We start from the raw sequence: 23737 nt of genomic DNA, 5'->3' as shown, positions 1-23737 counted from the left end.
AGAGGGTACAATTTTTTGCGACTTGCTTGTGGTGGTGGCTGTGACTTTGGAGTAACCATGCGACCCCATTACTTGTATTGCGCTGCATTGTAGCAGTGACACTTACCAACCATTGATTGGGTCCGGAGCCCCAACCTTAAAGGGAACCTGTCATGTCTCCAAACACTATTAAACTGCAGATATATGGTTTATTTGCAAGCTAATAGTATTACAATGAAGGCATGGATACTGGGAGTAAGTGAACTTTATTCCTCCCGGGAGCCGCCGGCTTTCAGTCATAGAGGCGTGCCCGCAGTGGCTACAGTCACAGCTCAGGGCACAGTGAGTGGCGTCTGTAAACATGCCCCAGCACTTTTATTGACAGCTCACTTTGCACAGATGTGCTGCAGAGTCGGCTGTCAATCAAAGTGTATGGCTGTGCTTGCAGCCGCTGCTCACAATGCTGTGACTGAAGCCGCCCGGCCACGCCTCTATGACTGAAAGCCGGTGGCTCCTTGGAGGAATAAATTTTCTCCCGGCATCCGCGCTTTAAGTAAGGCGGCCAGACAGCATAGTAACGCTATTCACCTGCAGTTTAACCCCACATCTACATGTTAATAGCATTTATGGACATTAAAGGTTCCCTTTAAAGACAGGGATCTACACAGCCCCATTTACAGTTCTGGAACGCCTCAGGATGGCTGATGTCTGAGTGAGGCCTTATACATAAAAACTGTATGCCTTATCCCGTTCTTCCAATTGCCATCACTCTTTTACTTTTCCATCAATAGCGATATAATGAGGAGGTTTTTGCGTCACGAGCTGTCATTTTTATTGGCACCATTGTGTAGAACATACGATGTTTTGAAGACTCTCTTGCATTTTTTGGGGGGGAAAGTACCGCAACAGAAAAGCGGTAATTCTGTTGTTTCCATGTTTTTATTTTCTTTATGGCGTTCACATGGTGGGTCAAATAATTTTATATTTTGATAGAATAGACTTTTACAGACGTGGTGCTAGAAAATTTGCTTATTTTTTTTTTTTTCTTTGGACGGGCAAAACGGGGATGGGGGGAGTGATTATAATTTTTTGTTCCTATATTTTTGTAAACAATTTTTATTTATTTTTTTTTTTTTAACTTTTCACTTCATTTATTAGTCCCTTAGGAGATTTATAACTTGTAATATATTCTGAAATACTTCATAGGAGACAATGATTTGTGTGCATGCATTCAGATGGAGCCCCAGTTTGGGGTTTGGTGGGGTTCCCAGAGGTGGGGGTCCGCAGTGATCACCAAGTGATAATTTTCAAATTAAGCACAAACCCTTTAAAGGGGCTCAACCCCCCTCCCCCAACCCCTCAGAAACATTTGCCACCTAGACACAGAATAGGTTATAACTGTTTAATTGCTGAGGATCAGACCTCTGAGACCCCCACCGAACTTGGGAATGGGAGTCCCATACTCCTATATAGGAATGGTACGGTAGTGCGCATGTGCGACCACTGCTTCATTCATTGTCTGTGGGAGCAGTGGTAACACATGGGCACTACCACTTCACTCACATGAGACCCCCGTTCTCGGGATCAGTGAGGGTCCCAGTGATCAGACTCCTGTTGATCATTCATGTATCACCTCTCCTGTGGTAGGTGTTAAAAGATTCTTAAAGGGATAACTCCTTAAATTATTATTTCCTAATAACATATATGAGTTTCTAAGCTTCATTAAAGGGATGGTCCTGGCATATAATATTGATGACCTATCATGTTATTAGCTGATCTGCAGTACCCTGCAGCGACCACTACCGGAGCTAATAACAGCTGATCAGTGGGGGGTGCCGAGTATCAGACCTCCACCAATCGGATATTGATGACCTATCCAATAGTATTAGACGCCCGGACAACCCCTTTAAGTCTTTAATTTATAATCGATAGTTACATTTTGTAGTGATGGAATGAAGGATCCCTTTAAATGGCTTCCACAGGTAGGAAAAAAACTATTGCTATCATATATAATAGTGTCCCTGGGACATCTGTACTACAATCGCTCCTCTTAATCCATCAAAAAGAAAATATCAGTGGAAATATTCCATGAAACAACGCGCTTGTGTTGGGTTTTAATTAAAGGCGCGCGGCCCCCGCTGGTTAACATTTCATTCAGACTATTGATTTTTGTGCCTGATCTTTGCTTTTCACATCAGCAGCTCTTGGCAAGATCTACGGCGGATCTGGAAATGTAAGTGGATTTGTTGTGTTAAGTTGCACACTAATTCACAGTGACACCCATTGTCAGTCACACGGAGAGCGCAGCCCGCATTAAAGGGACGTGTCGTTCCTTCACCGAGAAAACCGCTTTACAGACCCAGTGGTCTGTAGCACATTTCATAAACCCGGGGAATGTGTACAGACAAATGTGTCTAGTAATTGCCAGGAAAAATTAGCCTGAAACACCATTGTGCGCTCAGTGAACAGAATGACGGCAACTTTTTTTTTGCTTGTTTGGTTGTTTTTTTTTTGCAAATAAGCATGAAGTGGCACATGAATGCAAAATATGGATTCATGCAAGAGCAAGCACGGGATTATATAACTAAAGATGCTTATATCTCACACAGCAAATGCTAACACAGCTCAGATCCTGGATGAAGTATGTATCGTGTATCGCAAGCGCACTTTAAAGGGGATTTCCAGGATTTTGACATGGATTTACATTTAGTAATAGCCGGAGCTATCGCTAGATTTCACTATACAAACTGCATACATTGTTAAATAGATCCCTTTACTTGATGAGGATGGTGTACTTACTGTGAAAATCCATGTCAAAATGGCTGAATAATGCTTTATTAAAGTTTACTCCCAGTCTACGTCCACCTAGCCTGACTGACAGCTTCTCAGTATCCCTCCTCCCTGATGCTGAATCTTCACTCATCTAGCCAGATTGACAACTCCACAGTGTCTCTCCTCCCTGCCGCTGCTGAATCTCCGTCCACCTAGCCTGATGGACAGATCCTCAGTATCCCTCCTCCCTGTTGCTGCTGAATCTCCGCCCACCTAGTCTGATTGACAACTCCACAGTGTCTCTCCTCCCTGCCGCTGCTGAATCTCCATCCACCTAGCCTGATGGACAGATCCTCAGTATCCCTCCTCCCTGTTGCTGCTGAATCTCCGCCCACCTAGTGTGATTGACAGCTCTTTAGTGTCTCTCCTCTCTGCTGCTGAATCTCCGCCCACCTAGTCTGATTGACAACTCCACAGTGTCTCTCCTCCCTGCCGCTGCTGAATCTCCGTCCACCTAGCCTGATGGACAGATCCTCAGTATCCCTCCTCCCTGCCGCTGCTGAATCTCCGTCCACCTAGCCTGATGGACAGATCCTCAGTATCCCTCCTCCCTGTTGCTGCTGAATCTCCGCCCACCTAGTCTGATTGACAACTCCACAGTGTCTCTCCTCCCTGCCGCTGCTGAATATCCGTCCACCTAGCCTGATGGACAGATCCTCAGTATCCCTCCTCCCTGTTGCTGCTGAATCTCCGCCCACCTAGTGTGATTGACAGCTCTTTAGTGTCTCTCCTCTCTGCTGCTGAATCTCCGGCCACCTAGTCTGATTGACAACTCCACAGTGTCTCTCCTCCCTGCTGCTGCTGAATCTCCGTCCACCTAGCCTGATGGACAGATCCTCAGTATCCCTCCTCCCTGCTGCTGCTGAATCTCCGCCCACCTAGTCTGATTGACAACTCCTCAGTGTCTCTCCTCCCTGCTGCTGCTGAATCTCCGTCCACCTAGCTTGATGGACAGATCCTCAGTATCCCTCCTCCCTGTTGCTGCTGAATCTCCGCCCACCTAGTCTGATTGACAGCTCTTCAGTGTCTCTCCTCTCTGCTGCTGAATCTCCGCCCACCTAGTCTGATTGACAGCTCTTCAGTGTCTCTCCTCTCTGCTGCTGAATCTCTGCCCACGTAGTCTGATTGAAAGCTCTTCAGTGTCCCTCCTCCCTGTTGTTGCTGAGTCTCCGCCCACCTAGCCTGATTGACAGCTCGTCAGTGTCCCTCCTCCCTGTTGTTGCTGAGTCTCCGCCCACCTAGCCTAATTGACAGCTCCTTAGTATCCCTCCTCCCTGCTGCTGAATCTCTGCCCACCTAGCCTGATTGAACACCTAGACAAAATATCACATGAGGGGCCTAATAAATAGAGACAACCAGCAGACACACAGCCCCCCTAAAAAATAACTTTTATTAATAATCTCTAAAAAGGACCTAAAAGTCCATAGACAAACAACAATAATACTCTAAATGATAGGACATATAGAATCAGGTAATACACCGACCGGGAGGGAATACAGATTAAAGCTGTCCCTGTTATGTCCCTAAATCCTGTCCCTACCTGACAGCGGAGGTTGGCACCCTAATTTGTACTTCGTGGCGCCCCCGCTCAACGTCGGTATCCCTAATGTCCCTACAAGGACCCTTGTCTTAAATTAAACAAAACCACAATAGTGAGAAAGGGTAGAAAAAGTGAACGTATAAGTACAGAAGCCGATAATAGGTGTAACATACCTGGCGGCGTCCTTGCATGGTGGTCCATCTCCCACTGTGCAAGAGAGCGCACTTGATCTCCTGTCCAGAGTGTCTCTCTGGCTTCCCTCCATGCTGTCTGTTTGTGTCTGTCTCTGCTGCTTAAGGGCGGCGCCCGATCACTTCCTGCTTTTTGTACCTGCTGTGGGTCACACCCCTTGTGCGTCCTCAGCCTATTGCTGTCTGACACTTGGTATATAGCTCAGCAGCTCCCTTCTATCCCTGCCTGAGCATAGTGTTTTCCTTCAGTGTGTGCTTGCACTCTGAAGGTGCCAGGTCCCGTCTTTGTTTCCTTGTCTGCCTTTCCTGTAGGCTGTATTTCCAGGCCTGTCTGAACTTAGTCCTGTATGTCTCCTGCTTTGCGGTATTAGTTCCCGTGTCTGAACTAAGTCCTGTATTTCTCCTGCTTTGCGGTATTAGTTCCTGTGTCTGAACTAAGTCCTGTATGTCTCCTGCTTTTTGTATCAGTTCCCGTGTCTGAACTGAGTCTTGTATGTCTCCTGCTTTTTGTATCAGTTCCCGTGTCTGAACTGAGTCCTGTATGTCTCCTGCTTTTTGTATCAGTTCCCGTGTCTGAACTGAGTCCTGTATGTCTCCTGCTTTGCGGTATCAGCTCCCGTGTCTGAACTGTGTCCTGTATGTCTCCTGCTTTGCGGTATTAGTTCCCGTGTCTGAACTAAGTCCTGTATGTCTCCTGCTTTGCGGTATTAGTTCCCGTGTCTGAACTGAGTCCTTTCTGTGTTCTCTTGTCTGTCCTGTCTGAACACGCTCCTTGCCTGTTCGTTCCGCCTTCTAGTGGCCGATTTCCTAGACCCGCTCCTGTTTCTGGTCTGTCCTGTCTGAACACGCTCCTTGCCTGTTCGTTCCGCCTCTCTGGGGGCCGTATTCCCAGACCCGCTCCTGTATCCCGCTGCAGTGTCGGTCTCCTCCGTACACTCAGTTCCAGTCTGAACTCTCTCCTGTCCTTTACCTGTTTTGCCTCTATGTCCGTTCCCTTCCTTTTTCTGCAGAGTCTGAACTCGTACCTGACTCCTGCTTGTTGCTTCTGCAAGTACTGTGTGAGTATCTGGCTCTGTCTTTCCCTTCCTGTCTGTTCCGTGTGAACAAAGCCCTGTCCTCCCTGCTCAGCCTTGTCTGCACTCTAGCTGTGCTTGCCTGTAACCCTCTGCCTGTATTGTTCCTGAGTCCCGGTGTGTACTGGGACCTATCCCGCCTATGTTCCTACCTGCTAGTGCCTCCCTGTCTGCACTCTAGCTGTGCTTGCCTTTACCCCCCTGCCTGCATACCCGCCTGCCTGCATACCAGTCGTGCCTGCCTATACCCTCCAGTCTGTGTGCCAGCCTACCAGCCTGTTCCTGTATTTCCCTGTGTGGGTCAACAGCCGTGTCCGGGGTCTGTCCTGGAGTAGCACCTGGTCCCTCTGCTCGGTTCCTCCTTGGTGCACTGGCGTCGTATGCCGTCGTGCGACCCTGGTCGGATCGGGTGAATACTTAGTCACGCCCCTCCAGGCATTCACTCTCCGGCACGGTCCAGTGGAATCACTACCAATCACACGCACACGCCGCTTAGCCCGGGCGTGTGCATAACAGCATGCTCAGGCCATGGTTCCCGTTGAGCCCCACGGCCTTCGCCCTCTGAGAAGTTTTCCAGCGAATATATGCATTAAAATAAATAAATAAATTTTTTTTCTCTTAGCTGAGTTCCAGGCGAAATTACGCACCGTCCAGATGGATCTATCAGCTCTCGTTCCTGCGGATCCGCCACGTTACTATGGGGATCCAAGACAGTGTCGTGCATTTGTGGAGCAATGCATGCTACACTTTAAGGCCTACCCTCTCTATTTTCCTTCCGATTGGGCTAAAGTGGCCTTTATTATGTCTTACCTGGCGGGTGATGCCTTGGAATGGATCAACCCCCTATATGAAACACAGGATCCGATCCTCCGGGACCTAATGGCCTTCCTGGTGGCCTTTCTAATGGTCTTCGATGATCCTAACCCGGAGGCTCCTGCTGAAGCTTCATCTCCCTGTATCCCGGAGAAACCCCAATGGGTAATGTGCGTGGGTAGTGCACCAGTTCTCCTGCCCGAAGAGACTTCTGCCCATCCAGACTCCACACAGGAGAACTTCCTGCACCCGGCATCAGATGCTTCTCTCTCTTTAACCGGTGTGCATGTCCAAGGATGCTCCAAAGCTGTGGTTACCTCTGAGTCTGTGCACCTCTACTACCTGGCGGAGGATCCCCTGTTGCCTCCTGAATCCTCCGGGATACCACTCGATGACAAATGGAGAGAGACTTCTCTACACCCGGTACTCAATACTTTGTCCGCTTCGTCCTGTGAGCCTGACAATGGGTACCCCAAAGTGGTAGTTACCTCCGAGTCTCTACACCCCTCCGACCAGGCGGAGGATCTCCAGTTGTCTCCTGAACCCTTCGGGGTGCTACCTGGTAACGAAAGGACAGAGACTCTCCTATACTCTGTACCTGATACCTCGCTCGCTTCGTCCAGTGAGTCCAACTTAGTGTACTCCGAAGCAGAAGTTACTCCCGAGTCTCTACACCCCTCCGACCAGGCGGAGGACCTCCAGTTGTGTTCAGAACCCTTCGGGGTGCCACCTGGTGGTGAATGGACAGAGACTTTCCTATATCCTGTACCTGATACCTCGCTCGCTTCGTCCAGTGAGTCCAACCTAGTGTACTCCGAAGCAGAGGTTACTCCCGAGTCTCTACACCCCTCCGACCAGGCGGAGGACCTCCAGTTGTGTTCAGAACCCTTCGGGGTGCCACCTGGTGGTGAATGGACAGAGACTTTCCTATACTCGGTACCCGATACCTCGCCTGCTTCCTCCAGTGAGTCCGACCTAGTGTACTCTGAAGCAGTTGTTTTCTCTGAGCCTCTGCACTCTTCTGACCCGGCGGAGGACCTCCAGTTGTTTCCTGAATCCTCCGGGGTACCACCAGATAACAAAGAGACAGTGACTTTTCCTCATTATGTACCTGATAACCCGTCTATTTTTTCCTGTGAGCTTGACAAGATGTACCTCGAAGCAGAGATTACCCTCAAGTCTCTGTCCCCCTCCAACCCAGTGAACGACTGGTCCTCGAATTCCCTGTGGAAGATTCTGGCAGGCCTGAAGAAGAGGGGGCGTAAGGGGGGAGGTACTGTAACATACCTGGCGGCGTCCTTGCATGGTGGTCCATCTCCCACTGTGCAAGAGAGCGCACTTGATCTCCTGTCCAGAGTGTCTCTCTGGCTTCCCTCCATGCTGTCTGTTTGTGTCTGTCTCTGCTGCTTAAGGGCGGCGCCCGATCACTTCCTGCTTTTTGTACCTGCTGTGGGTCACACCCCTTGTGCGTCCTCAGCCTATTGCTGTCTGACACTTGGTATATAGCTCAGCAGCTCCCTTCTATCCCTGCCTGAGCATAGTGTTTTCCTTCAGTGTGTGCTTGCACTCTGAAGGTGCCAGGTCCCGTCTTTGTTTCCTTGTCTGCCTTTCCTGTAGGCTGTATTTCCAGGCCTGTCTGAACTTAGTCCTGTATGTCTCCTGCTTTGCGGTATTAGTTCCCGTGTCTGAACTAAGTCCTGTATTTCTCCTGCTTTGCGGTATTAGTTCCCGTGTCTGAACTAAGTCCTGTATGTCTCCTGCTTTTTGTATCAGTTCCCGTGTCTGAACTGAGTCCTGTATGTCTCCTGCTTTTTGTATCAGTTCCCGTGTCTGAACTGAGTCCTGTATGTCTCCTGCTTTGCGGTATCAGCTCCCGTGTCTGAACTGTGTCCTGTATGTCTCCTGCTTTGCGGTATTAGTTCCCGTGTCTGAACTAAGTCCTGTATGTCTCCTGCTTTGCGGTATTAGTTCCCGTGTCTGAACTGAGTCCTTTCTGTGTTCTCTTGTCTGTCCTGTCTGAACACGCTCCTTGCCTGTTCGTTCCGCCTTCTAGTGGCCGATTTCCTAGACCCGCTCCTGTTTCTGGTCTGTCCTGTCTGAACACGCTCCTTGCCTGTTCGTTCCGCCTCTCTGGGGGCCGTATTCCCAGACCCGCTCCTGTATCCCGCTGCAGTGTCGGTCTCCTCCGTACACTCAGTTCCAGTCTGAACTCTCTCCTGTCCTTTACCTGTTTTGCCTCTATGTCCGTTCCCTTCCTTTTTCTGCAGAGTCTGAACTCGTACCTGACTCCTGCTTGTTGCTTCTGCAAGTACTGTGTGAGTATCTGGCTCTGTCTTTCCCTTCCTGTCTGTTCCGTGTGAACAGAGCCCTGTCCTCCCTGCTCAGCCTTGTCTGCACTCTAGCTGTGCTTGCCTGTAACCCTCTGCCTGTATTGTTCCTGAGTCCCGGTGTGTACTGGGACCTATCCCGCCTGTGTTCCTACCTGCTAGTGCCTCCCTGTCTGCACTCTAGCTGTGCTTGCCTTTACCCCCCTGCCTGCATACCCGCCTGCCTGCATACCAGTCGTGCCTGCCTATACCCTCCAGTCTGTGTGCCAGCCTACCAGCCTGTTCCTGTATTTCCCTGTGTGGGTCAACAGCCGTGTCCGGGGTCTGTCCTGGAGTAGCACCTGGTCCCTCTGCTCGGTTCCTCCTTGGTGCACTGGCGTCGTATGCCGTCGTGCGACCCTGGTCGGATTGGGTGAATACTTAGTCACGCCCCTCCAGGCATTCACTCTCCGGCACGGTCCAGTGGAATCACTACCAATCACACGCACACGCCGCTTAGCCCGGGCGTGTGCATAACAATAGGTCAATGATTATAGATGGCCAAATTCATTTGGTCGGGTAAACATAAATGCTCTAGGGTATTGGAGCACAGTGCTTGTTTTTCCATAGCCAAATCAAATCAAATAGCAGCCAGAGCAGTCAAATATGGACACATGCTCCACTTTGATAATCCAGCTATATACCTCAAAAGGGGCTCCAAAAACAGAATCCCACCCAGGTAAATGTCTCCCCATACATCAAATGGGATTTAAGTATTGGTATTTGAAAAAGCATAATATCTATATCAAAGTATCAGGTCCAGACTCTATCTGTCATAGATGTACATAATAGTAGACAGAAAGAAAGACAGTTATCATTATTAGTCCCTATACCTTTTCAAATAACTAGAAAATAGTAATCAGAATATAAATATCCATTAGTCTTAACCTTGATGGTCCCTAGTCCCAACAGTCAAAAAATAGATTATCGAAAGAGAGACACTCATCATTGTTAGTCCCTATTCCTTTTCAAAAGACTAGAAAATGGCAATCAGAATATACATTTTCATTAGTAAATAAACAGTAACACTAAACCTTAATGGTCCCCAATTCCAGCAGTCAGAAAGTAGATAGCATTAATAAGTAAAAAATGACACTTATCCTTAGTAGTCCCAACGCGTTTCCCCCTAGTTTCCACCAGGGTTCATCAGGGGATCTGGGGAGGACTTCAATCCCTCACCCCAGATTGCCAGACAATGCTGCATGTGTAGGGAATTCCTGCCCATATACCTCCCTTATAAACACAGCTCAGCCCTACAATTAGTAATAATCGCAAAAGCCTGTGTACTGCTGTCATCGTACACATGTCCGGCGTCCACCGCCAAATGCAGGTCCGTGGACCGCACATGGAACGCACGCACCCGGAAGTGACGATATGCTAATGACGCCCACCGGAAATGACGTCACCAGACTGCATCAGAATATCTGAAGCGCATCTGGAGCGCACGCACCCGGAAGTAACGGTGCCTAACTGGCGTCCACCGGGATATGATGTCATCCAAATCCAAATGTGGCGGTACATGGTTAGGAGGCAAGGTCTGCACCCATCCCCATAAACGTTTGTCAGTGGTTGTCATGGTAGCCAGCAATGCAAACACCGGCCAGACGGGCACACCTCCCACCAACATACCCCATATACTTAAAGTGCCATAGACGGACAGGTCGGCACCAGGGCTAAGATGTCCAGAAGTTATTCAGCGCAAAATAAATATATACGCTGTACATCGGGGGACAAAAGCATTAAGTATATAATAAACAGGAAGGTTGGAGTCTGACTATTATATAATTAAAGTGTTATCCACATATTACAATGTTGTTTATCATCCACAGAGTATTTAACGCTGTTAGAGTAGGAGAAAAATAAGTCCCAGAAATGTAAATACATATTTAACCACAATGGGTATATACATATGGTGATCATTAGACCAATACCATATAGGCTGGTTCTATTCGGCCCCTAATATCACATTCTTGGATCTTTTGGATGGAGTCAATGGCCCCTGGGGGCATTAATGAACAGTTGAGCTTCTCGAGTTTTATCTGATTCCAAGAATGTTTATTATATACTTAATGCTTTTGTCCCCCGATGTACAGCGTATATATTTATTTTGCGCTGAATAAACTTCTGGACATCTTAGCCCTGGTGCCGACCTGTCCGTCTATGGCACTTTAAGTATATGGGGTATGTTGGTGGGAGGTGTGCCCGTCTGGCCGGTGTTTGCATTGCTGGCTACCATGACAACCACTGACAAACGTTTATGGGGATGGGTGCAGACCTTGCCTCCTAACCATGTACCGCCACATTTGGATTTGGATGACATCATATCCCGGTGGACGCCAGTTAGGCACCGTTACTTCCGGGTGCGTGCGCTCCAGATGCGCTTCAGATATTCTGATGCAGTCTGGTGACGTCATTTCCGGTGGGCGTCATTAGCATATCGTCACTTCCGGGTGCGTGCGTTCCATGTGCGGTCCACGGACCTGCATTTGGCGGTGGACGCCGGACATGTGTACGATGACAGCAGTACACAGGCTTTTGCGATTATTACTAATTGTGGGGCTGAGCTGTGTTTATAAGGGAGGTATATGGGCAGGAATTCCCTACACATGCAGCATTGTCTGGCAATCTGGGGTGAGGGATTGAAGTCCTCCCCAGATCCCCTGATGAACCCTGGTGGAAACTAGGGGGAAACGCGTTGGGACTACTAAGGATAAGTGTCATTTTTTACTTATTAATGCTATCTACTTTCTGACTGCTGGAATTGGGGACCATTAAGGTTTAGTGTTACTGTTTATTTACTAATGAAAATGTATATTCTGATTGCCATTTTCTAGTCTTTTGAAAGGGAATAGGGACTAACAATGATGAGTGTCTCTCTTTCGATAATCTATTTTTTGACTGTTGGGACTAGGGACCATCAAGGTTAAGACTAATGGATATTTATATTCTGATTACTATTTTCTAGTTATTTGAAAAGGTATAGGGACTAATAATGATAAGTGTCTTTCTTTCTGTCTACTATTATGTACATCTATGACAGACAGAGTCTGGACCTGATACTTTGATATAGATATTATGCTTTTTCAAATACCAATACTTAAATCCCATTTGATGTATGGGGAGACATTTACCTGGGTGGGATTCTGTTTTTGGAGCCCCTTTTGAGGTATATAGCTGGATTATCAAAGTGGAGCATGTGTTCATATTTGACTGCTCTGGCTGCTATTTGATTTGTTTTGGCTATGGAAAAACAAGCACTGTGCTCCAATACCCTAGAGCATTTATGTTTACCCGACCAAATGAATTTGGCCATCTATAATCATTGACCTATTATCGGCTTCTGTACTTATACGTTCACTTTTTCTACCCTTTCTCACTATTGTGGTTTTGTTTAATTTAAGACAAGGGTCCTTGTAGGGACATTAGGGATACCGACGTTGAGCGGGGGCGCCACGAAGTACAAATTAGGGTGCCAACCTCCGCTGTCAGGTAGGGACAGGATTTAGGGACATAACAGGGACAGCTTTAATCTGTATTCCCTCCCGGTCGGTGTATTACCTGATTCTATATGTCCTATCATTTAGAGTATTATTGTTGTTTGTCTATGGACTTTTAGGTCCTTTTTAGAGATTATTAATAAAAGTTATTTTTTAGGGGGGCTGTGTGTCTGCTGGTTGTCTCCACCTAGCCTGATTGACAGCTCCTCAGTGTCTCTCCTCTCTGCTGCTATTAAATCTCCATCCACCTCGTCTGATTAACAGCTCCTCAGCATTCTTCCTCCCTGCCGCTGCTGAATCTCCGCTTACCTTTCAGTGCCTCTCCTCTCTGCTGCTGCTGAGTCTCCGCCTAACTACCCTGATTGACAGTTCCCCAGTGCACCTCCTCCCTGTTGCTGCTGAAACTCTGATCACTTATTCTGATTGACAACTCTTCAATATCACTTCTTCCTGCTGCTACTGAATCTCCGCCCTCCTAGCCTGATTGACAGGTCCCCAGTGCCTCTCCCCTCTCACACTGCTCAGTACAAGCTGCAGCTATCAGTCAGGTTGGGTGGATGAAAAGTGAATACACTTGGACACACGAGCTCTATGATTATTTTGATTTTAGAACTATACAGCCAATCTGTAGTGGATTTTTACAGTAATTACACCTGCCTCCTCAGGTCTAAAAGATTTGTTTAATTAAGTATGCCGTTTGTATTGTAAAATCTGGTGACATCCTCAGTAAGTGATTGGCAAATTTCACAGAACAAGCAGCAACTTCTTCATTGATCTACCAACATGGGTTAGTGGTTTCTGGTGCTCCTCTGCCCTCTATATTTCAATGGGAAGAGCTGCAATACCAGAAAGAGCCACTGGGGCATAGATGGTGCTGTGTCTAGAGGCCTAATCAGCGGAGGTCGTGAATGGGGTTACATTCCAACTGCTCCCAAATGCATCAGTGTAATATCCTGGAAAACCTTATTTACATGTTCACATTAAATACAAGTAAGTAGCAGGATGTTGTAAGAATTACTTGGAACACTTGTGTGGGAGGTTGGGAAAAGCTTCAAGAAGGAGGAAAGCATGGCTGCCCACAATCCCAAGTTAATGGGATTGTCATGATTTTTAGTGGTCATCCTAGGATGGAAAAATGGCAGGGTTTGTGTAGATCACAACCCAAAGTGGGCATTACCAGGGGACATTAGGGGGCTTTCTGGGCAGGTTACCGACTGTACTTCTGGTAAGTATGAAAAGGGAAGAGGAGAATGGCTCCTCAGGGGTGGGAACGACGACATGGGATTTCAAGGAGGGCCCTAAGGGCTTTTAGATTTTATCTAGAGATGAGACAGATAATGGATGAAAGGAGAGAAAGAAAAAAAGGATGAAAGAAAACAGGGAAAAAGAAAAAAAAGAAAAAAAGAAAAAAGTGAGATAGGAAGAAAGGATGAAAGTGAAAGAAAAAAGGAAGAAATAATTAAACAAAGAAAGAGAAAAGTTTCAGGTAGGACGAAAGAGAAAGAAAGAAAAAAACAGTAAAGACAAAAGAAAGAAAGAAAAAAGACAAAAGAGAAAAAGAAAGTGAAAAGTTTGAGGTAGGATGAACGGGGAAATAAAGAATGAAAGAAAAAAAAGTTTGAGGAAGGAAGAAAGAAAAAGAAAGAGAAAAAGAAAAGAAATTAAGAAAAAAATAGACAAAAAGAAAGAAAACAGAAAAAGAAAGAAAAGTTTGAGGTAGGAGGAAAGAGAAATAAAAAATGAAAGAAAGAAAGACAAAAGAGAGAAAAAGACAAAAGAGAGAAGTGTGAGGAAGGATGAAAGAGAAAGAAAGAATTATATAGAAAAAAATATAATGAAAGAAAAAAGGGAAGAAAAAGAGGTAGAGAGAAAGAGAGGTCTTTGTCTCTCTATAAGAAGGGGGGGGGGGGTAGTTATTTGTATCTTTACAGGAAGTGGGGCCGGGTTTTAGTCTCTCTGTTCCACTTGGCAGGTGCAAAGTATGATGGTGAAGGAGAAAAGGACGTTCCAGCCTCTATGGTGCTGGCAGAATACTGATGACGGGAAACAGGTCAATTCCTTCTTTGATTCAGTGCAGTCTTTTTTGGCAGTGTGTCAATGAGATTTGGCAGCATCTCATCCACTTTACTGCAATTAGCTGCAGATTTTCCATCCATAATTTCTGGACGGAAAATCTGTATATTGAATATTCACCATTTTACTAAGCTGTTATTATGACTTTTGCCGTTTGTGAATATGTGAAGTTCTTACCCAAACTGGACCTGGTGTTTGAGCGTTCGATTATTGCTCTTCTGCTGGGATTATTCAGGACTGATCTCTTGGCCAGAGAAATGTCGGCGGTGACCCTTGTGATGGATATCCTAGGAGAAAGCATAATGTGTTAAAATGACAGCTCTGTCCGCAATAAACACTGATATAGATTAGAGGACAAGTTCATTGATTTTCTTACTTTGTTTCCGCTGTCCTTTGTGGCAACGGTTTATATTCAGAATATGTCTGATTGGGATACACATAGATTAATGAACTATTATGACCTCGCCCATAGTGCTCAACGGAGCACTATCATTCTACTTTTATTCTACCGTTTTGTGTACACAGCTCCTGTGTAGACTTCCATGTAAACCATCTGCACGAAATCAGAAAAAAAAAACAGGTCTAATTTTGTTTCTCAGAAATAGTGCCACCTTGGTCATTAGGTTGTGTCAGGTATTGCAGCTTAAATTAAGTTGAGCTGCAGTACTAGATATAACCATGTGAAAGGGTGGCGCTGTTTCTGAAGATTTAGTATTTTTTAGGTGTGCACAGAAGTTGTTCACATAAAACGGTATAATATTTGTTTTGTGATTGTCACAACTGATATAAGCCGTATAACTGGCCAAAATTATCAGCCACCCATTCCCGTGTACAGTTTCCAATGCCCCATATGGTCCATGCACAGAATGTATATCACCTATATAATGATCTCTGTATGTATCCCTCACCTCCCATCAAACCTGTGCTTCAGGAAGTCAAAAAGTGCTTTCTGCATCATGTCCGTCACCTTCCCAGAAAAGAAGAGAATGAAGATACGAGGAGGAAAGAAGAGAAAAAAATAGACAAAAGTGAGAAAGAAAGGACAGAGAATGGAAATGTCTACACTTCATTACATTCAGCAGCTGGGAAGGAACCGCCCGCGACATGTCCTTCATGGAAAGAGTTAACTGCTACGGATAATTTCCAGTAGTTAACTGATCTGTTCTTTGAAGAATCAATTATCGCCCACAAAAATAATCTTGAAGGTTTCGCTCTCTTTGAAGGGACATAAGCAGAATTCTTCAGATCTGCGGAGCATCAGTGTCTGAGAACGGGGCTGCGGATAATCATTAATTACACTCTCCATGCTAATTGTATTTCTCTATCTATCTATCCCTCTATCTCATATTTATCTTTGTCATATCTATCTATCCCTCTATCTATTCCTCTATCTATCTAATATCTATCCCTCTCATATCTCTCTATCTCATATCTATCCATCCCTCTATCATTTATCTCATATTTATTTATTCATTATCTATCTATCTCATATCTATATCTCACATATATCTATTATTTTTACAAAGTATCTATCATTTATCTCTCTATTTAATAAACATCTATTTATAAAATTAGATAACTATTTTATCTTTTTCATTTACATTTCTCCCATATTAACAAAAAGTATACGTTTACTGTTTAAGTTTTTTATTGGATGGTGTTCAATTAGTATCATGACAAATTGTATAACTTAAAGGTGAATCTGTCACCAGATTTTTGCTATTTAATCTGAGAGCAGCATAATGTACAGAAAATAAGCCCGATTCCAGCGATGTGTCACTTACTGGGCTGCTTGCTATAGTTTCAATACAAGCAGTGTTTTATCAGCAAGAGATTATCACTACAGGACTAGGTCTCATGTGCACATCAGTCAGGTTAATCTGTGTAACCCCACCCCCACCACTGATTGGCAGCTTGCTCACAATGTACACAGAAAGCAGCCAATCAGTGGTATGGGCGGGGTTATATACAGCTCAGCATTCAGAGCTCTGCTAGATCTGCAGCAGAGAGTCTATCATAACTGCGCCAAGAAGATCAGTAATTTGACTTATCAGCTAAATAAGTATAGAAATATATAACATTACTGAAATGACATTGTTATTGCAAAGGTCTGTGTGCAGTGCTATTGGAAACAGTCAGCAAGCATGTTACCGTCAGACACTCCCCTAACAACTCAGCTGAGCTATAATGCAGTAGGACTATGACGGATTACTGTACAGCAGGGGCGTAGATCACTAGAGCAAGCTTTCATCACATAGTGATCCAGCAAAGAATGCTGGGAGATTTCAGCTCAGAATTGTGAATGCAGCTCAAGAATATACTCCCGCTCCTACTTGTAACCAAAGCCATCAAATCTTTCTGCTACTGTCATTAGATGCCCCGTCACCTACCTCATAGCCTTTGAGCGATGGACCCACTAACACTACAGGCCTCATGGATGGCACAACATCGTAAGGCGCAACATGTTCAGTCTGAAAACACAATAACATGGCATTAATGACTGTGCAGCTGGCAGTCAGAGGACGAGCCGCGAGATGCAGTCAAAACAACTCACCACTTTCTGCTTCGGCTTGGCTAGAAAACAAAGAGAAAACAGTCACATCCACAGAGAGATTATGAATGGAAAGCATGTGTCGCTGTATCGAGATGAAATACCATGGTGCCAAAATAAATACCAAAATAAAGGAGCACACCGTAAATAAAACATATATAATACAAGCCTAAAATGATATAATGGCTGCAACATTTTCACTAATAAACTAGATGCAGTCAAAATTCATTTCTAAACGTAATCCCTGCTCTCAAATTGCTGTCAACCTCAAGTTTTCGTACAGTGCCCCATATTAGTGTTACCATAACTGCAAGTTTGAGGGTACCTATTATTAGAGCCAGCTGAAGATATCCCTGTGATACTGTCAATCAGAATGCTCCATAGAATCATCAGTGTTCCCATAAATACTGCCTACTAGAGTGCCACCTATACAGCCCACACAAATAGTGCGTGTCAAAGTGCCCTCCATAAATATGAGCCCACACGAATAGTGACAAATACAGTGTCCACCTGAATAGTGATAATCAGAGTGCCCACCTGAATAATGACAACCAGAGTGCCCACCTGAATAGTAACAACCAGAGTGCCCACCTGAATAGTAACAACCAGAGTGCCAACTTGAATAGAGACAACCAGAGTGCTCACATGAATAGTAACAACCAGAGTGTCCACCTGAATAGTGATAATCAGAGTGCCCACCTGAATAATGACAACCAGAGTGCCCACATGAATAGTGGCAACCAGAGTGCCCACCTGAATAGTAACAACCAGAGTGCCAACTTGAATAGAGACAACCAGAGTGCTCACCTGAATAGTGACAACCAGAGTGCCCACATGAATAGTGACACAGTGCCCACCTGAATAGTGACAGCAGAGTGCCCACATGAATAGTGACAACCAGAGTGCCCACATGAATAGTAACAACCAGAGTGTCCACCTGAATAGTGATAATCAGAGTGCCCACCTGAATAATGACAACCAGAGTGCCCACATGAATAGTGGCAACCAGAGTGCCCACCTGAATAGTAACAACCAGAGTGCCAACTTGAATAGAGACAACCAGAGTGCTCACCTGAATAGTGACAACCAGAGTGCCCACATGAATAGTGACAGAGTGCCCACCTGAATAGTGACAGCAGAGTGCCCACATGAATAGTGACAACCAGAGTGCCCACATGAATAATAACAACCAGAATGCCCACATGAATAGTGACAACCAGAGTGCCCACATGAATAGTAACAACCAGAGTGCCCACATGAATAGTAACAACCAGAGTGCCCACATGAATAGTGACAAGCAGAGTGCCCACATGATTAGTGACAACCAGAGTGCCCACATGAATAGTAACAACCAGAGTGCCCACATGAATAGTGACAACCAGAGTGTCCACATGAATAGTGACAACCAGAGTGCTCACCTGAATAGTGACAACCAGAGTACCCACATGAATAGTGACAACCAGAGTGCCCACATGAATAGTGACAACCAGAGTGCTCACCTGAATAGTGACAACCAGAGTGCCCACATGAATAGTAACAACCAGAGTGCCCACATGAATAGTGACAACCAGAGTACCCACATGAATAGTGACAACCAGAGTGCCCACATGAATAGTAACAACCAGAGTGCCCACATGAATAGTGACAACCAGAGTACCCACATGAATAGTAACAACCAGAGTGCCCACATGAATAGTAACAACCAGAGTGCCCACATGAATAGTAACAACCAGAGTGCCCACATGAATAGTGACAACCAGAGTACCCACATGAATAGTGACAACCAGAGTGCTCACCTGAATAGTGACAACCAGAATGCTCACCTGAATAGTGACAACCAGAGTGCCCACATGAATAGTGACAACCAGAGTGCCCACATGAATAGTGACAACCAGAGTGCTGACCTGAATAGTGAACTAGATTGCCCACATAAATAGTGACAACCAGAGTGCCCAAATGAATAGTAACAACCAGAATGCCCACATAAATAGTGACAACCAGAGTACCCACATGAATAGTGACAACCAGAGTGCCCACATAAATAGTGACAACCAGAGTGCCCACATGAATAGTGACAACCAGAGTGCCCACCTGAATAGTAACAACTTGAGTGTCCACATGAATAACATCAGCCCACGTGAATAGCCACAACTCGAGTGTCCACATAGATAGTACTTTCAAGTATTGCAAAATGCTGTATCCAGAGCGCTCCCCCAAAGAATAGTTATAATCAAAAAGCCTCCTAGTAATAGTCAACGTGCAGCCACAGTGCCCACAAAATTTGTGCCACCCAGATTGCCCACATGAATAGTGCTTGCCAGAATGTTCCCTAACAATAATATCATCCCACATGAACGTCAGCAATTAGAGTGCCCACATAAATAGCATGTGCTTGAGTGTAAAAATAAATACTGCCAGCTAGAGTGCCCTTTATGAATAATAACAGTCACAGTGCCCAAATAAATTGTGACAACCCCAATGCCTGCATAAATAGTGACAGCCAAAGTACCTACATAAATAGTGACGGTCACAGTGTTCAAGTAAATTGTGACAGCCACAGTGCCCAAAGGAATAGTGACAGCCACAGTACCTATATAATTTGTGGCAGTCACAGTGCCAAATAAATTTTGCCACTGACAGTGCCGAAATAGTGACAACCACAGTGCCCACACATATAGTGATAGCCACATTACCCAAATAAATAGTGACAGCCACGGTACCCACATAAATTGTGATAGTCACCGTGCCCAAGTAAAAAGCGTAGTTACATTATCTTCTGGTTCTAGGAAAGGCTTCTCATGATACAGTCCGTGTTCCCTCACCCCAGTCTCATTCAAATAATTGTGACTTTGCAGCAATACCTGGCACTGCCAATGCCAAGAATGGCGCTATATCTGGAATAAGGCCTCATTTACGCTTTTCACCAGCTTTTTGGATGAGATTTTCACCAGTGTTTGGTCAGCGAGTCCATTTTTACCATCAGTGTTTCATCAGAAATTTTCTTATAGGCAAAAGAAAATAAATGCAATACCGCTCCTGAGAAACGGATGCTTGAGAAAGGCTTTAAGACCATGAGCTCCTTTAAGAAAACTGTTTTGGGCTTCTTGACTAGTGCACATGTTTTTTGTCTAAACTTGGTCATGAAAAGCAGCGGTGATCTGAAGAAGAGGAGAGGAGCTGCGCAACATTCCTCCAGTATCTGATTTTCCTACAAGTCCGCAATCATTTAGCAGTGGTTCAGACATCAGAGCTTCTGACTTTCTAATATTAGAAGGAGGCTCCATCATGTGTTGACAGGCGGCTGCAGATAAGCAGTTTTCCCATATCAGGAGCCTCAGATATGTCATTATTCAGAGAATACATCACCTTACAGCTCCAATGATGATGCACATAAAGGATCCCAATAATTATTTATTTCAGTACTGCCAAAACTGAGACTAATTGTTTTAGTCAAATATGCAGTAACAGAAACAAGAGCATAGGAATCAAAATAAGTCAAATATGGCACTAAGAATAGAGACATTCAAAATAATGCCATGAATAGTGCCATCCACAGTGCCCACATAAATAGTGCCATCCACAGTGCCCACATAAATAGTGCCATCCACAGTGCCCACATAAATAGCGCCATCCACAGTGCCCACATAAATAGTGCCATCCACAGTGCCCACATAAATAGTGCCATCCACAGTGCCCACATAAATAGTGCCATCCACAGTGCCCACATAAATAGTGCCATCCACAGTGTCCACATAAATAGCGACAACCACAGTGCCCACAGAAATAGTGCCATCCACAGTGCCCACATAAATCGTGCCAACCACAGTGCCCACATAAATAGCGACAACCACAGTGCCCACATAAAAAGTGCCACCCACAGTGACCACATAGTGCCACCCACAGTGCCCACATAAATAATGCCACCACAGTGACCACATAAATCGTGCCAACCACAGTGCCCACATAAATAGTGACAACCACAGTGCCCACATAAATAGTGCCATCCACAGTGCCCACATAAATAGTGCCATCCACAGTGCCCACATAAATAGTGCCTCCCTTAGTGACCACATAAATAGTGCCATCCACAGTGCCCACATAAATAGCGCCATCCACAGTGCCCACATAAATAGTGCCTCCCATAGTGACCACATAAATAGTGCCATCCACAGTGCCCACATAAATAGTGCCATCCACAGTGCCCACATAAATAGTGCCTCCCATAGTGACCACATAAATAGTGCCACCCACAGTGCCCACAGAAATAGTGCCATCCACAGTGCCCACATAAATCGTGCCATCCACAGTGCCCACATAAATAGTGCCATCCACAGTGCCCACATAAATAGCGCCATCCACAGTGCCCACATAAATAGTGCCTCCCATAGTGACCACATAAATAGTGCCTCCCATAGTGACTACATAAATAGTGCCTCCCATAGTGACCACATAAATAGTGCCACCCACAGTGCCCACAGAAATAGTGCCATCCACAGTGCCCACATAAATCGTGCCAACCACAGTGCCCACATAAATAGTGACAACCACAGTGTCCACATAAATAGTGCCACCCACAGTGCCCACATAAATAATGCCACCACAGTGACCACATAAATAGAGCCACCCACAATGACTAAATAAATAGTTCAACCGACAGTGTCCACATAAGTAGTGCAACCGACAGTGCTTACATAAATAGTGCCACCCACAATGCCCACATAAATAGTGCCACCCACAGTGCCCACATAAAAAGTGCCACCCACAGTGACCACAAAAATAGTGCAACTGACAGTGCTTACATAAATAGTGCCACCTGCAATGCCCACATAAATAGTGCTACCCACAATGACCATATAAATTGTGTCAACCACAGTGACCACATAAATAGTGCCTGTGAAGTCCCGGGGTCTACAGTGAGTGTAATACTACTCAGACAACACAGGGTGAGGGTAAAACAGTGTAGCAATACTTTACTGAACCATAAAGTGGATAATAAACACACAGAACAGTCCCAGCAAAATACTCAAGATGGTACAACATTACACAGTCTCACCCTTCCGCTGGCCCGCCGAGAACAAATCAGCTGCGGCTTTGGGACCTCCAGGGTCAAAAACCTCAACCAGTGGCCCCCAACTTTTGGCGGAAACCCACAGAGAGAAGGTAGCAGCATGCTTAGGAAGCTGACAGTCCATCGAGGTACAAGGCCAGGAGACCTGAGGGTCCCACCCTGGTCTCTCCAAGAGTTTCCATGGGGCCAGATGACCGGCTGGTCCCAGTCTGGCTTCTCCGAACGTCTCTATGGGTTCCAGGCATCAGGAGGGTCCCACCTTGCAACCCCAAATAACATATCTATGGGGCCAGGTGACGTCATCGACCCAACCTGGTCTCCCCAAATGTATCCATGCGTTCTCTGATGGTCAATGGAGCAGATCCGTAGCCTTCCAGTCAGGGACGTTTACCCTTAGGCCAGAATCATATAGAATCCAAATCTGTGTCTCTCTGGGTAAAGCCATGCTACCAAGCTGATGTCCTGAAGAGTCTGACTTTCTTTTCGGCCTGCTACAGAGGTATATGTCCCTTAACTAGTTACAATTGTCCTTCCAAGTCCACATCCACAGGGCAAGGATTAGGAAGGGTATTATTCCACAAGGCTCAGGTCTCATTGTTTGAGCATTTAATCAATTTACATAGTTGGTATAGCAGAGAGGCTCTTTAAATCAACATCTAGCTGGCTTTAGTACAATATGCAATCAGCATGGAAACAAACATCATTGTTGAGAAGTCAACATTCAGGTTTATACATATAATAGTATGTCCTTCTTGACCAGCCACAGAAAAACACATACGTTAACAAGTCAACACAAACACAATAGTGTATTTCTCTTGGCTTAACAAATCTAGACATCAGGCTGATTAAGATTAGAAGCTGTTTCGGCACAGTGCCACCCACAGTGACCACATAAATAATGCCATCAACAGTGACCACATAAATAATGCCACCAACAGTGATCACATAAATAGTGCCTTCTGAATAATTCAGGTCAAAATGCCCCTACGTGCAAGTCAGAGTGCCCACATAGATGCCTCCAAGGATAGTGCTGCTAAATGTCTTATATAAAAATTGCCACAAACAGTACACAGATAAATAGTGACTGCCAGTGTCCCCAAGGAATATCGGCTCACACGATTAACATAACCAAAAATAGTGATAGTCAAAATGCCACACATATGCCAGCCAGAGAGCACCAATTAATAGTGTCAGCAAGATTACCCACATAAGTGCCTTAATGGAGGCAGAATCAGCAGCCATAAAATCATGAACTGTTGGAACAAGGTTGCCTTGCGCTGGATATGGTTATACACACAATTATTTATTATGCTTTGCTTATATAAGGCCATTAATTCCATAGCGCTTTACAGACATCATCATCACTGTCCCCATTGGGGCTCACAATCTACATTCCCTATCAGTATGTCTTTGGAGTGTGGGAGGAAACCGGAGAACCCGGAGGAAACCCACACAAACATGGGGAGAACATACAAACTCCTTGCAGATGTTGTCTTTGGTGGGATTTGAATCCAGGACCCCAGCGCTGCAAAGAAACAGTGCTAAACACTGAGCCACCAGGCTGCCCATAAATACCATGGTTAGACTATGGACATTATAAGGAATCTCCTAATCTAATATTTTGTAAGAAGTAAGCAAGTAATGAAACTTAACCAGCTGTAAGAAATAATTTTTGACTTTGCTGTGCAGACTGGGAAAGAGTTAACAGAGTCATCTCATCATTAAAGCGCTGGGTCAGCAGTGGCAAAATATTT

General features: G+C 45.4%; 1 protein-coding gene across 3 annotated transcripts in view; it reads right to left on the bottom strand.

The window, feature by feature from the left end:
• Window positions 1-23737, bottom strand: part of CACNB4 (calcium voltage-gated channel auxiliary subunit beta 4) — a 124366-nt gene that overhangs the window by 13179 nt on the left and 87450 nt on the right. For all 3 annotated transcript variants that reach the window (XM_073647178.1, XM_073647179.1, XM_073647180.1), the window contains 4 exons: window positions 16919-16938; window positions 16755-16835; window positions 15273-15331; window positions 14542-14651 (listed from right to left, as the gene is read on the bottom strand). In XM_073647178.1, coding sequence (XP_073503279.1) covers window positions 14542-14651; window positions 15273-15331; window positions 16755-16835; window positions 16919-16938 — 270 coding nt within the window. The remainder of the gene's footprint in view (window positions 1-14541; window positions 14652-15272; window positions 15332-16754; window positions 16836-16918; window positions 16939-23737) is intronic.

This window comes from Phyllobates terribilis, unplaced genomic scaffold (genome assembly GCF_046119375.1).
Source record: "Phyllobates terribilis strain yellow unplaced genomic scaffold, ASM4611937v1 Scaffold_9__5_contigs__length_417890890, whole genome shotgun sequence".
In the NCBI taxonomy this organism is placed as follows: domain Eukaryota; kingdom Metazoa; phylum Chordata; class Amphibia; order Anura; family Dendrobatidae; genus Phyllobates; species Phyllobates terribilis.
This window is presented reverse-complemented; position numbering and strand designations above follow the sequence as displayed.